The sequence below is a fragment of the Haliotis cracherodii genome, unplaced genomic scaffold (genome assembly GCF_022045235.1).
Source record: "Haliotis cracherodii isolate W230 unplaced genomic scaffold, xgHalCrac1.p SCAF_15, whole genome shotgun sequence".
NCBI lineage: Eukaryota > Metazoa > Mollusca > Gastropoda > Lepetellida > Haliotidae > Haliotis > Haliotis cracherodii.
The window spans coordinates 15,283,347-15,296,348 of record NW_027266270.1 but is presented as its reverse complement, the minus strand read 5'-3'; the positions used below and the strand labels follow the sequence as shown (position 1 = coordinate 15,296,348).

The 13,002-nt window shown below is 38.0% G+C and overlaps 1 protein-coding gene across 2 annotated transcripts in view; it reads right to left on the bottom strand.

The window, feature by feature from the left end:
• Positions 1-558: 558 nt before the first annotated feature.
• The window catches only part of LOC139461852 (uncharacterized), a 35,912-nt gene continuing 23,468 nt past the window's right edge, over positions 559-13,002 (bottom strand). For both annotated transcript variants that reach the window (XM_071243331.1, XM_071243330.1), the window contains exons 2-6: positions 9,735-9,829; positions 9,376-9,519; positions 6,723-6,803; positions 5,663-5,728; positions 559-4,596 (exon numbers count right to left, since the gene is read on the bottom strand). In XM_071243331.1, coding sequence (XP_071099432.1) covers positions 4,480-4,596; positions 5,663-5,728; positions 6,723-6,803; positions 9,376-9,519; positions 9,735-9,749 — 423 coding nt within the window. In that variant the 5' untranslated portion in view covers positions 9,750-9,829 and the 3' untranslated portion in view covers positions 559-4,479. The remainder of the gene's footprint in view (positions 4,597-5,662; positions 5,729-6,722; positions 6,804-9,375; positions 9,520-9,734; positions 9,830-13,002) is intronic.

The following is a 13,002-nucleotide window of genomic DNA, read 5'->3' as shown; positions in this document are numbered from 1 at the left end:
CAGCCAATGTGTGATTTTGCATCAAAATGTGAATATGAAACGTAGATTATGTAATGAATTTAATTAGACTGTCAAACACATTGTCAGTTGATGCCCAGCTTTACGCACAGACACAGTTTCTTAATCTTAAAATGATAACAGAGACATAGGAACAGATGGCAAAACTACTGCAGATGAGTTAAATGTATGTTTACAATAAACGGAACAAAACCACAAAAGAGCTAGCCAGTGGTATTAAATTCAACAATATCAATACACAAAAACAAAGTTAGAGCGATGTAGATAATATTGAATTCAACATAGCACTGAGAAAATTTCAAAAGCAGTTCTATCCATGCAGCACAATAAGAGCCCAGATATTGACTTATATCAAATTCACTTTCTATATTATTGGTGTGGGGTTTTGGTCCATGAATTTATCAATTTATAAAAGAAACCTTTAAAAAAGATTGTCTATAACAATGAACAGAATTAAACTATCACTTCTCTTCCAAAACCATAAAAAGACATTTGTTTTATTAACGTGGCGTTAAATTTCCTATTTAAAATAATAAGTATTAGTATAGCAAATAGATTAACAATCTTTTCAACAAGACGATCCAGGCTTGCTTTTATTAAGTGGTTTTCAAAAAGCTTTTGAATTTAATTTAAACAATATAGAACTGGATTTAGATCAAATATTATTAAACATTAAACCATATTCTCCTCTCACCAAAACGATTCAGTCATGGATCAAGTATTAAGCAATGCACGGTATCCTTTCTGTATTCATTAAGATATTGAGAGATATTTGTCAAATAGAAATATATTATACAAACAAAAACATGAGAACCCATGGGTATAAAAAAGTGAAGCAAATGACAACTACCTCTTCTCATAAACATGATATCAAGTGAAGCGTCCATAAAATACTTTCTCTCAAAATAAGTCTAATATTAATATCAGCTGCCTTGTTCAAATATGGTATACAACAAGATGCATTGAAGGTAAATGTACTTGTCCACTTTATGCATGTGTCACAACTTTGAATGGAATACATTTATAAAAAAACAGAATGACACAAAACATTCATCTCCTGTCGGACATTGATAGTGACAGTTCTGGACGGAACGTTAGATGCACAACCTCCATCTAGACCAAGGTGTTAACAAAAACTGTCCGGGACGGAATGATAGATGCACAACATGCATCTGGGCCAAGGTGTTAACAAAAACTGTCCGGGACGGAATGATAGATGCACAACATGCATCTGGGCCAGGGTGTTAACAAGAACTGTCTTGGACAGAATGATAGATGCACAACATGCATCTGGACCAAGGTGTTAACAAGAACTGTCCGGGACGGAATGATAGATGCACAACATGCGTCTGGACCAAGGTGTTAACAAGAACTGTCCGGGACGGAATGATAGATGCACAACATGCATCTGGACCAAGGTGTTAACAAGATCTGTTCTGGACGGAATGGTAGACACGAAACATAAATCTCTATCAAGGTGTTCTTGGCAGAATTCTAGACATAAGATACTCATGTTTGCAAAGGGCGTTGACAAGGGCTTTTTGATACAAAAAATGTTGTTATATAAAATTTAATGTTAGATACAAAACATGCATCTCTACCACAATCTTACAAGGACTGTTCTTAGTGGAATGTTAGATACAAAACATTAGTCTCTACTAGTGTCACAGTGACTGCTCTCAGTGGAATGTTAGATGCAAAACATTAATCTCTACAAGTGTCACAGTGACTGCTCTATGCGGAATGTTAGATACAAAACATGCATCTCTACCACAATGTTACAAGGACTGTTCTTCGTGGAATGTTAGATACAAAACGTTAATCTCTACTAGTGTCACAGTGACTGATCTCAGTGGAATGTTAGATGCAAAACAATAATCTCTACAAGTGTCATAGTGACTGCTCTTTGCGCAATGTTAGATACAAAACATGCATCGCCACCACAGCATTTACGATATAAAACATTAATCTCTACTAGTGTCACAGTGACTGCACTTTGCGGAATGTTAGACCCAAAACATGCATCGCCACCACAGTGTCACAAGGACTGTTCTTAGCGTAATGTTAGATACAACATAAGCATCGCTACCAGCGTGTTACAAGGACTGTTCTTAGAGGAATGCTAGATACAAAGCATACATCTTTCCTACGGTGCTACAAGGACTGTTCTTGGCAAATTTGATACGAATCGGGCGTCCCTACCACATTGTTAAAACGATTGTTCTGTACGGATTGTCAGATATAAAACACTCATCCATCCAAAGGGCGTAAGCAAGGGCTCTTTTGGGCAGAATGTTAGATACAAAAGACATGCGTCTCTACCACGGCATTACAAGAACTGTTCTTGGCAAGTTGGATACGAAACGGGCATCTCTACCATATTGTTAAAATGGCTGTCCTGGACAGATATAAAACACCTTTACCAAAGTGTTAACAAGAACTATACTATTCTGGACGGAATGGTAGACATGAAACATTCATCTCTACTGAGGATTTAAGGACAATGCTGGTCGGAATATTAGAAATAAAACACTCAAAACAAAACAAACAAACAACACAATACAAACGTTTGCTCGTTTAAAAACTCGTCGCTTCAAAATAAATGTGGTCAGATGTGTTGATATGAAGAACGGGTAGCCAAAATATAAGCATAGTCGATTTCATCTAGTATTTGCATAATGCATTCTACTAACCAGGTGGTAGGGTTACATTTGACATTCGGTGGCGGCGCTGCGTTATCAAGCGACCAGTTGTAGAGTTCCAATTTAATGTGCGTGTGTGTGTGCGTGCGTGCGTGCGTGCGTGCGTGCGTGCGTGCGTGCGTGCGTGCGTGCGTGCGTGCGTGCGTGCGTGCGTGCGTGCGTGCGTGCGTGCGTGCGTGCGTGCGTGTGTGTGTGTGTGTGTGTGTGTTCGGTTGCGTGCGTGCGTTCGTAAATCTGTACACCATACTTGTCGATACCTTCATTTCAACATAACCATTTACATTACGATATTTTGTCTTGGTTTGGACGACTTACAAAAAGTGGGTGGCAGGAATATGTCGGATTTCCACCGGACAATACATTATTGACAGCCTTGACCTAGGACCAATTGTGTTTATTCGTCGCGTAACACAGGCCGTAGGCCCAGGTTACAAAACCATCATCTTGGGTTAGATAATGTAGTATTGAAATAGAGATTGCCTTGATAACAGTGTTTCATATACATATGATGAGATATGAGATTGTTGAATTTATGCCTGCTCGAAGTACAGATATCACAAGAAATTAAAAAATGATATTTATATGTAACATATGCTTTCTCACATATGATACACAGTCTATCATTTCCCCAATATATCTGGCGGTCTCAATCCTGAGTTCCTGCGATCTAAACAGAACCAACATGTTTATGATTTTCTGATAACCTGAATGTATATTACTCTCACAATAATGTTTGAACATTGTGTCGCGAAATGTTTTTTTGCCATTTAAGAGGTGGTCGTGAAATTGGGTTCAACGTCGCGTCTAAGATTATTGCACTTATATAACGAGGTGCATGCACGTGTGTGTGTGTGTGTGTGTGTTTGTGTGCACGTGTGTGTGTGCACGTGTGTGTGTGTGGCTACTTGTACTACTCCGGACTGATGTCGATTTATAGTGTTAGCTCACTGAGATACCGTGTCGCAGTTTTACATGAATACACCACTCAGACACTGTATACTGACTCCGAGCCTTGTTTTAACCCCCTAATACCGACCTCTAGACAGGGTAACAACAAGTACCATCTTTTTACATCTTTTTGTATGACGCGGCCGGGGTTCAAACCCCGGACCTTCCGTTCTCCGGGCGGACGCTCTACCACTAGACCACGGAGGCGGAATCGAGCCATTTAAGAGGGACGAAAGCAAATATTGCTCAGATGATTATTTCAATCTGTCTACAAACTCATTAAATTAGCAAAGAGTTAATTAAACCGAAAATATCTTGATTGGCATGCATAAAACTATTACCTACATGTTTACTACATACCAAATTTTTTTAAAACATGATACCTACATGAAAATACTCATATGACGAAACACTTTCTAATTATATACCATGATCAATCCATTGTTGATATTTCGACAACATGCCACCATTCTTTAAATATACATTACTGTCTAAATTGACAGTCAGATAATATGCCTTAAATAAAACATCTTTAACGCGTCAAGACGATGTCGTAGGCCAAGTTTTGTAAACAGTGGACACTCGAAGCAAACAGACACCTTGTAATCAAATTGCACACATGATCTGACATAATTATAAGCAGAGCTAATATGCTGATTAAAACAATTAGGGATCATGAATTTTTTTTTTTATGCGGTACACATTTATAGAAACGATGATGAGAAACATACATTTATTTAATAAATTTCAACTCTTCATCGCCTTAAGACACATGGTTGGTGTCTGGGGGAATACGGCGATAGTGTGGTCCTCATACGGTTTCATTATCTGCATGCTGCTCGGTGTGTTTTCTGGCCACTTCCTGCTCATGCCTCTTCCGCCTTTCACTTATTCTAGACAGAATATCGTCACTACTTCGTCGAGAAAGCTGTAACACAAACATATAAATAAAAGCAAAAACTCTTTCCATATTCATAAGACATCTCTGATAAAAGCAGAGTCGATTGTACGATTCCGACTATTTCCTGAGCATGTGTTTATGAATCACTATCAACTAGTGATGATACCAGGTGTTGTGAGCGTAAATGTGAGCGTTTCTTGACCCACTGGTGACACCCGTAATAAACACATGCAAAGGCAAGTCAATCGTCTAAGGAAGGACACACCAACTCATAATTTTATGAATCGACAATTAAGATAATGTAAAACTAGCCAGGTAAAACTACAATTTTTAAGATAATGTAGTTTTTAACTCTTCGACCATTAAAATATATTTCCATGCACTAAAGTGAATTATTATACGTTATTCGTGACAGATGACCTCAACAGCATATACACCCGGTCGTGAGACCAAATCTTATTTGATTATCATATTGGTTGATCATAAACGTAACCACAATGTAACCAGTCCTTTTTTCACCCTAAATTACCAAGCCTCGGAAATACTTAGGACAGTCAGTATTACCTATTTACGCAATGTGTTCTGGTGCATGCCTTGTATAGCGCAGGTACTTTCATGACCAAGAAATAATTGGCGTTTGGTTGCAGTTAGAATGATCAAAGATTAACTGTTCAGCCAACTGAAGGGAGCGTTGGAGCATTCATAACAAAGCTGAGTACAAGCTGCCCTTGACAACTGTAATACATGTCTATCAGAACCTTACTGAGTAAGTTCCGTGGTAGTGCGAAGGTTCTCCTATATTTGTATGCTCTGGCATTGATGAATGAGCGAGCTGTGTTATAGTAGACAGTGTTATCTCATATTTATCACGGTGTATGTCCTTAATGTGGGAGGAATGCTCAATGTGATTCACCTGGTACATGTTTATAACTATTTTGAAACACTGTTGATGAATAGGTGCTGACATAAAGAATCATTCTCCGTGTTATCAAATCGCTGGGTAATTGAACAAACAAATAAACATAAACACACACACGAACATCCAGTCACTCACTCACTCACACTCACACATACACACAAAATAATTACATACCCCTTGATCACTTTTTCCTTTCTTTCCCCTTCTGTTGTCAAAATCATCGCTCTGGCTGCTAAGTTTCTGGTCAATTTAAAACATAAACATATAATTGATAATTCTGTTGAAATTATGTTTTATAGACATAAGCGGTCCAGACTGTGTTTCCTCCAGTAGTTAATTTATATTTACTGTGAAAATAATATTCCCATGGACGAAATGACTCACTCACTGACTTGTCATGGCGTGTGGTGTTTTCTCAATAGTTACAGAGAGCAGGGTCGTCTCAATGTTTTATAAGCTTTACAACCCGGGTCTTGGGCATGACCAACGAATGCTTTAACCACAAGCCTACCCTACCGCCCCCGACTAAAATACACTTGCAATGAACTACTCAAACAATCTACTACATTGACTAGGTCACTTTGTTATGGCCCATTGTTGAAATTTAGTCAGACATAAAACTTTTTAGCCAGCCGTCCTTTAGGATGAGTATTTGGATAAGTAGGTATATCTAAGACAAGTAGGTATGTAGGTAGGTAGGTAGATCCGAGAAGGTAAGAAGGTAGGTACACGTGAGAAGGTAGGTGGGTAGGTCTGAGATGGTAAGAATTGAGTGAGTGAGTTGGGTTTAACGCCGTTTTTAACAGTATTCCAGTCATATCACATTGTGTCAGCTTCATGTGGGAGAAGAGCCCGACGTGATGCAGGTCTCAGACGTTTACCACTTCGGTGATACCTACGAGCACTTTTAACTTTATATAATCTTTATTAAAGTCACGAACGTGATAAAAACAAACATTAACGTCCTTGCACATCAAAATTAATGATATTAAAAAACACAAAACAGATTACCGAATTTCGGTACCAGAATTTCCATGAAATATGTGAGGTGGGTGTTAGAAAATCAACGATGGCTGTTACTAACGGTATACGGTCTCATATTAGGTCAGTATCAACCATCTTGGATTTTTACTGACGGCATACGGGCTCGTGTGGGGTCAGTACTTCTGCTCTCTGATTGGTCAATCTCACTTTGAGGCATAATAAACATTCATATAAAGACATAAAGACATACCCCCTGGCGTATATGTCCGTCATCAAAGTCAGTATCTATGTCCACGCTCTTAGCGGCACGCTGATTTCTCCCAAGTCTTTCCTACGAAATAAAATCATGTAAATCAATAATAGTAAAAAACATAAGCATCAAATAATCAATCAATCAACCAACCAATCAATCAACCAATCAATCAATCGGCTACAAGCACATAGTGTATCTGTTTATATAGACTGTTTAACAATTGCCAGAATTTCACAATATTTGGATCATTAAGGTAATACACAGTGGAGTACAATGGACATACAGGTAAAAATTGGTATTCGTGTGGATATTACACCCTTTACATAATCATTAACCTTGGACCTTGGAGATTTTGTATATCGCCCACTCTCGATGCATAGATCATTGGATGAACATCGAAATCTTGCCAATGAATTACGGTATTATATTTTATATTTACATCAAACAGATGCTTCTCTGTGCAAACATGAGGTTTCAACATTCTATAATACAAAAACTTGTTGGATAATGTTAACGAAAATGAAAGGATTGCAGATTTTTTTTTTTTTTAAATATCTTTAAGCCTATGCAGAAAAGAATTGATCAAACAATTTCAGGGTATACAGATTGTTCATGCCAAACATTTCCACACAAACACCATTGAATTGAAAACATCACATAAGTTACCCAGTTATTCGTTCCATTTGTGTCATAAAACATCATCTTGTTGTATCATTTCTAAGGGCCATATCGATGAAATCAGTTTAAGGAGTTTCATACAGTACTTTCGAATGTTTACCTGTGATTATATATTTATAGAGGAAATCTACCACATTCGCCATAAACCATTGCGAGGATGTGTTGATTTTGACAAGGCATCTTTTGCATTGAATTTCATACAAGTGAATCTTTCGATACCATTGAATTGTATTAATCTCCATATTTAAGTACGGTAGAAGTAAAATTGGAAGTTAATTTAAACATAAAAAAATGGTGAAGAATGTCTTGTAACTTATATCACCAAGGATTTGTATATTCGTCAATATACGAAATAAAAGGATTTTTCCTGGACTGATGTTTCTCTTGCATGTATAGGCGAGTTTAGATTGTCACTGAAATAAACACCCAAATATTTATAGTGTGTAGATACATTCAAATTTCACCTTTAAATGACCGTTTTGCATCTTTTGCAAGTTTACAACTATTTTTGAACACAATGATTTTAATTTTGACTCAATTAACAGTGAGTTTCCTTGTATCACAGTATTTTTCAAAGATATCAATTTGCATACGTATGCATGTCACCAGCAGTGCTTGAGAATGTAATAATATCATCTGCAAATAATAAAAGAATGAGTTGAACAACATCTGAATGTAATTAAATACCGTTTGTACAACTGTTATGGATTTCTGATACAAATTCATTTATGAAAAAGGAAAATATAAACGGACTCAATATACATCCTTGGCGCACGCCGAATTTTCATTTAAATACATCAGACATTTCTCCCTTTTCCCGTACACAGGTTTAAACACTTTCATTTATACTACATAATAATTTCAACATTTGGAAAGTACGTCCAGGTACAATAAATAATATCTACCTGTGTACAGAATCAAATGCTTTGGAGAGGACAACACATATTGCGCGAAACTTCCTCCCTTTCTTGCTGATATAGCGTTGTATCAGAGTTTGCAATATGATGATATAATTAACATAAACGAATAAAAAGATATAAAGAAAAATCGTAGTGGGGTGTCGATTTCGTCGATTGTTTTCCAACGAAATAAAATAATGTATGTAACTACTAAAATAGTGAAATAGACAGGTAATACCTCTGATAAGTAGGAATATTGGTACAGTTTGTTTGCGTTGACTTTGTAACATGTTCATATTAGAAATTATCAAAATATAAACACAGATGACAGAAGTTGTATACAAAATCGTGAATAATTTGTTCATGACGTTTTTCTCATGTGCTGATATTAGGAATACAACAACCAGTCTTTGTGTATAATAAACCTCGCACTCAGCAATATTAAAGCTATATGACAGCAGTCTGAAGATAATGGAGTCTTGACACGTCAGTTCAGTGATTGACATCATGAGCATCAATTTTGATACGATGACATGCAATCAGCCAAGTCACGAAGCCTAACCACCCGACAAGCATATGGTTCCTGTCGGCCCATGTTATAACATGAATCTCTACAAGTTAATAATACCCAGTGGGGACTCGAAATAGGTAAAGGTCAATACCACCCAGTGCTCATGAACAGGGTCGACTCATGCTAGGAACAGTGTGGTCACAGTTTGTCACCGTTACTAAACGATACTCATAATATGAACCACTGGATTATCTCGCAGACCGATTACTAACTGTCCGTTGTAATATAGCCTGTATATTGCTGTTAGGGCAGCATTAGTTCATGCCTTCCAACACTGATGTACCCAAGCTTGATGCGAATATAATATATACCACCCAATCCTTCATAAGCCTAGGGACTTCGCAATGCCAAATCAACCAGAGATTTAGTGCGTTAGTATGGTTTTACACTGCTTTTCGGCACTATTCCATCAATATCACGGCTTCACACATTGTACCCCAAACAGATTTCAAACAATGATATTCATCATTGCTAATTACGTCAATGGACGACAGCCACGTACCCTTCCTTTGGCCCTATTCGGCAGAGCTGGAATGATGAAGGACAGGGGCACCTTGTCCTTGGAATCCTCCTCCTTCTCATCACCATCAGTCCCGAAAGAGAACCGCCCCATCCTGGCCACGAACTCGAATGTATCGGGCTTATGCTTAATAGAAACCAAATTATATATATTGGTATATTCTCTTCCAGACACTTTATAGAACATTCGATACAATGTATCATCTCTAAATAAAGATAAACCTCCGCGTTAAGAATGTTCATGTTTTGGCATATCATGACAGTTATGGGCACTATGACTATTTTAGTGCGTTATGAATTGATGAGAACAGACATCGAGAGACGTGTATTGATGTGACCTACCCCCGCCGCACACATGGTGATGATCTTCCTTGTTTTCGTTCTGTCTTTATCTTGAGCCTTGACTGCTTGAGTTACCGTATCTGCAACTGTTATCACTGCAAACACGAAAACGTCGTTTTTTCCCGAATATGGTCATTGGACGGAAAAACGATGTTATTTGGACGTTTTCAAACCATCGTTATTCCGTCCAAATAACGTCGTTATTTGACATCATAATTTACTGGGAGAGAACGATATCATCAAGCTCCCCCCTTTCTTGATCGACATTGCCAATCAAGCAACAGCGTCTACCGTTATTTCTACTTCTCAGATTTCATTGGTCAGTTCTCGGGTGTTAGATTACAGGCCCGAGTTTGACTCTGTACTCGAAGAGCTTAACAAATACTGAAATCAATCGTTCTGCGCATGCGGATTATTTAATGCCTTGTCCACATTTTCCGTTCTGTGCATGCGCGATTTCGCGTATTGTTTCCTAGATTTAATGTCACCACTATTTGACAATGATTCATAAACACATTCCCGTGATAAGTTCGGAATCGTACAATGACGCTTAAATTGATAGCACGTACTTGATCGGCTCGCATTTCCGATTAACTAATACAATGATAACGGTAATAATTTTAGTTTAAAATAATTAGGAAAGCGCAAGGCTCAGGAGAATTGGAAAAGGATTACTTACTTACTTACTTACTTACTTACGCAAGTTATATAATCGTCAAATACGCAAACGAATATCAACCAGTTTTTTAAACTTATTTTTGTAGAATGTGATTTTGGTGTACATTGCCAGATATTAGATGCATATATATTTTTCCGATATTGCTGATTTTAATGTTTATTAATAGTTTTAAAGTTCGTCCGCCTAATTGACGCGAATCCACTTTCTCATCTGTACATGACATTTAAGCATTGTCCTGTTACTGTAAACAGATTAGTTTCAAATGCGTAGTCCCTAATATATAAAACTGTATAACTGTGATAGAATCAAGTAACTCCATTAGAATTGAAGAGGAGCTCCAGTGATATGGGAGATTCCGAGATGAACCTATTCTATGGATATCTTGACTGCCACCCAAACTGATCCAAACGGGACCGGAAAGCTTTTTGTAAGCTCTATAGTCATATGGAAGTGGACCAGAATTATACAATCCATTCCGCACGATTGTGTTCTTTTAAGTCAGGAAAAATTATTTAAAAGGGTATTTGTTGAATTTAATTATTAAATGTTGCCTAAACACTACTCTGGACGTACTACTCATTGTTCTATTTATGTCATCTTATATACATTCTCCAAAAAAGGAAACGCACAGGTAGATTTTGAGGAAATTTATTGTACCTAATAAAGTCAATATATTTAATTTAATATCATAGATACAAATGTGATATGAAATTTTGGAGCTCGATAGTCACATGTTGTCGTTGTACAAAGGCATTGAAAACTGTTTATTGTCATGTCACATGAGGCCATAAGGGGGCGCTGAACTCAGTATCTCGTGTGACCGCCCCGGACAGCAATCACGGCTCTGCATCTCCTCGGCACTGCCTTGATAAGTGTACGAACTCTGTCCTGCGCCATTCTGCTTGTAACGCGTTGGCGAGTTGTGGGAGTGTCTGACGTTGACGTACACGCCGATCGAGCTCATCCCAGAGGTGTTCGATTGGATTGAGATCTGGAGATCTCGACGGCCAGTGCTAGACGTTGATGTTGGCATTGTGAAGGCTGTAAGGTATTGCACCAACCCAAGCGTCGCTGTCGATGGATCTGTTGCACAACAGGGACGATAACTGGTCTTCTGAGTCGGATTCCAGCCTCGCGAAGATGGTTCCTGACAGTCTGGTCCGATATCCTCCTCAAACAAGGGGTGCATCCTGCAGTCTCCGTAGCTGTGGCATTGCGATGACGTAGGTGGAACAGTCGAATGTAGCGATCCTGTTCAGGGGTGGTAACTCTTGGTCGGCTAGTTATCAGTCACAAAGACGGCAAAAGGTATTGTGGTGGACGTTGAAGTAGCGTGCAACAGAAGACTACGATTCCCCTCTTTGGGATGTTCTGATCGGCAGCGCTGAGTCTCGGCATTTTCGAACTTAAAAAATGTTGACAATTAAATGACAAATTATTGGCTTATGCTTGCCTTTTCATAGCCACTACCACGAGTTACGAATGCCATACCTTGCACGTGCATTTTGCTTTACTGTTTTTCTCCATGACATTTTTGAACAAGTGTGAAAACAATGCCGTTTAAGATATTGCAAATCGACACTGGCTGCGTTTTGACGCACCGTTTGTCGAGTATCGAATATCAACATTTTCCAACAACATATATCCAATTTATATACCGGATTTTTTGTGTGGTCAGGTTCAATGGACAACATACTACCTGTGCGTTTCTTTTTGTGAAGAGTGTATATATCAGATATACATTAACGCATGTTACCGTTCTAAAGTCATCCTCTCATATAACCTTATATTGTTCAAAGTATCAAAGTTTAGTCAACAATATCAAGAGCAGCAATTTAAACTCCTGAAACACTCAAACACAAGACCGTTATCAAGTGCTAGTGCAAACGTGATGCATCATAAAAACTGTATTGTGATTTCTTCATAAATACAATTTCTTGCAAATATTTATACTACGAGATAGTAAGGCTAACGCTTACTCACCGGTGGAACGTAGACAATATCGCTAATAGAGACATCACGTATTTGAATGTTAATACTAAAGACAAACACTCATTATTTTTGCAATGACGAGATAACACTTATGCACGTTTATTGGTAACTTTCAACAGTTTTGCTCTTCATTTTCATAACTTTGTTTTCACAGATACATGCAGCACTACCCGACTAGCCTGTCATACCTAATTATGGGGCAGTTTTCAATCTTGTACTGACACTCTGGTGTTATTGAGCGAAGCTTCTTGGCTTGGGTGTTATACCCCGTTTTTCTGGTAATCCTTTTATCACTTTATTCTTGTGAAATGACATCCTGTTCTGTGACTGTCCATAGCAATTTAAGATGAACATTCAGTTCAAGTACACAAATATGTTTGTTTGGCGCCACAGCCAGTCAAAGGCAAATGCTGTGCGGTTTGATTACACACTTCTACCAGGTAGAAAATCGAGGATATTCATTTTATCCGCTCTGTGGATATTCCTGGTGACGAAAAGGCCCCCATGTACCTGGGAATGTTGTCAATATATTTATGCGGGGCATTTCCTACCTAAGGAGAATCATAGTTCATATGATATTCCATCTACCAATACCGT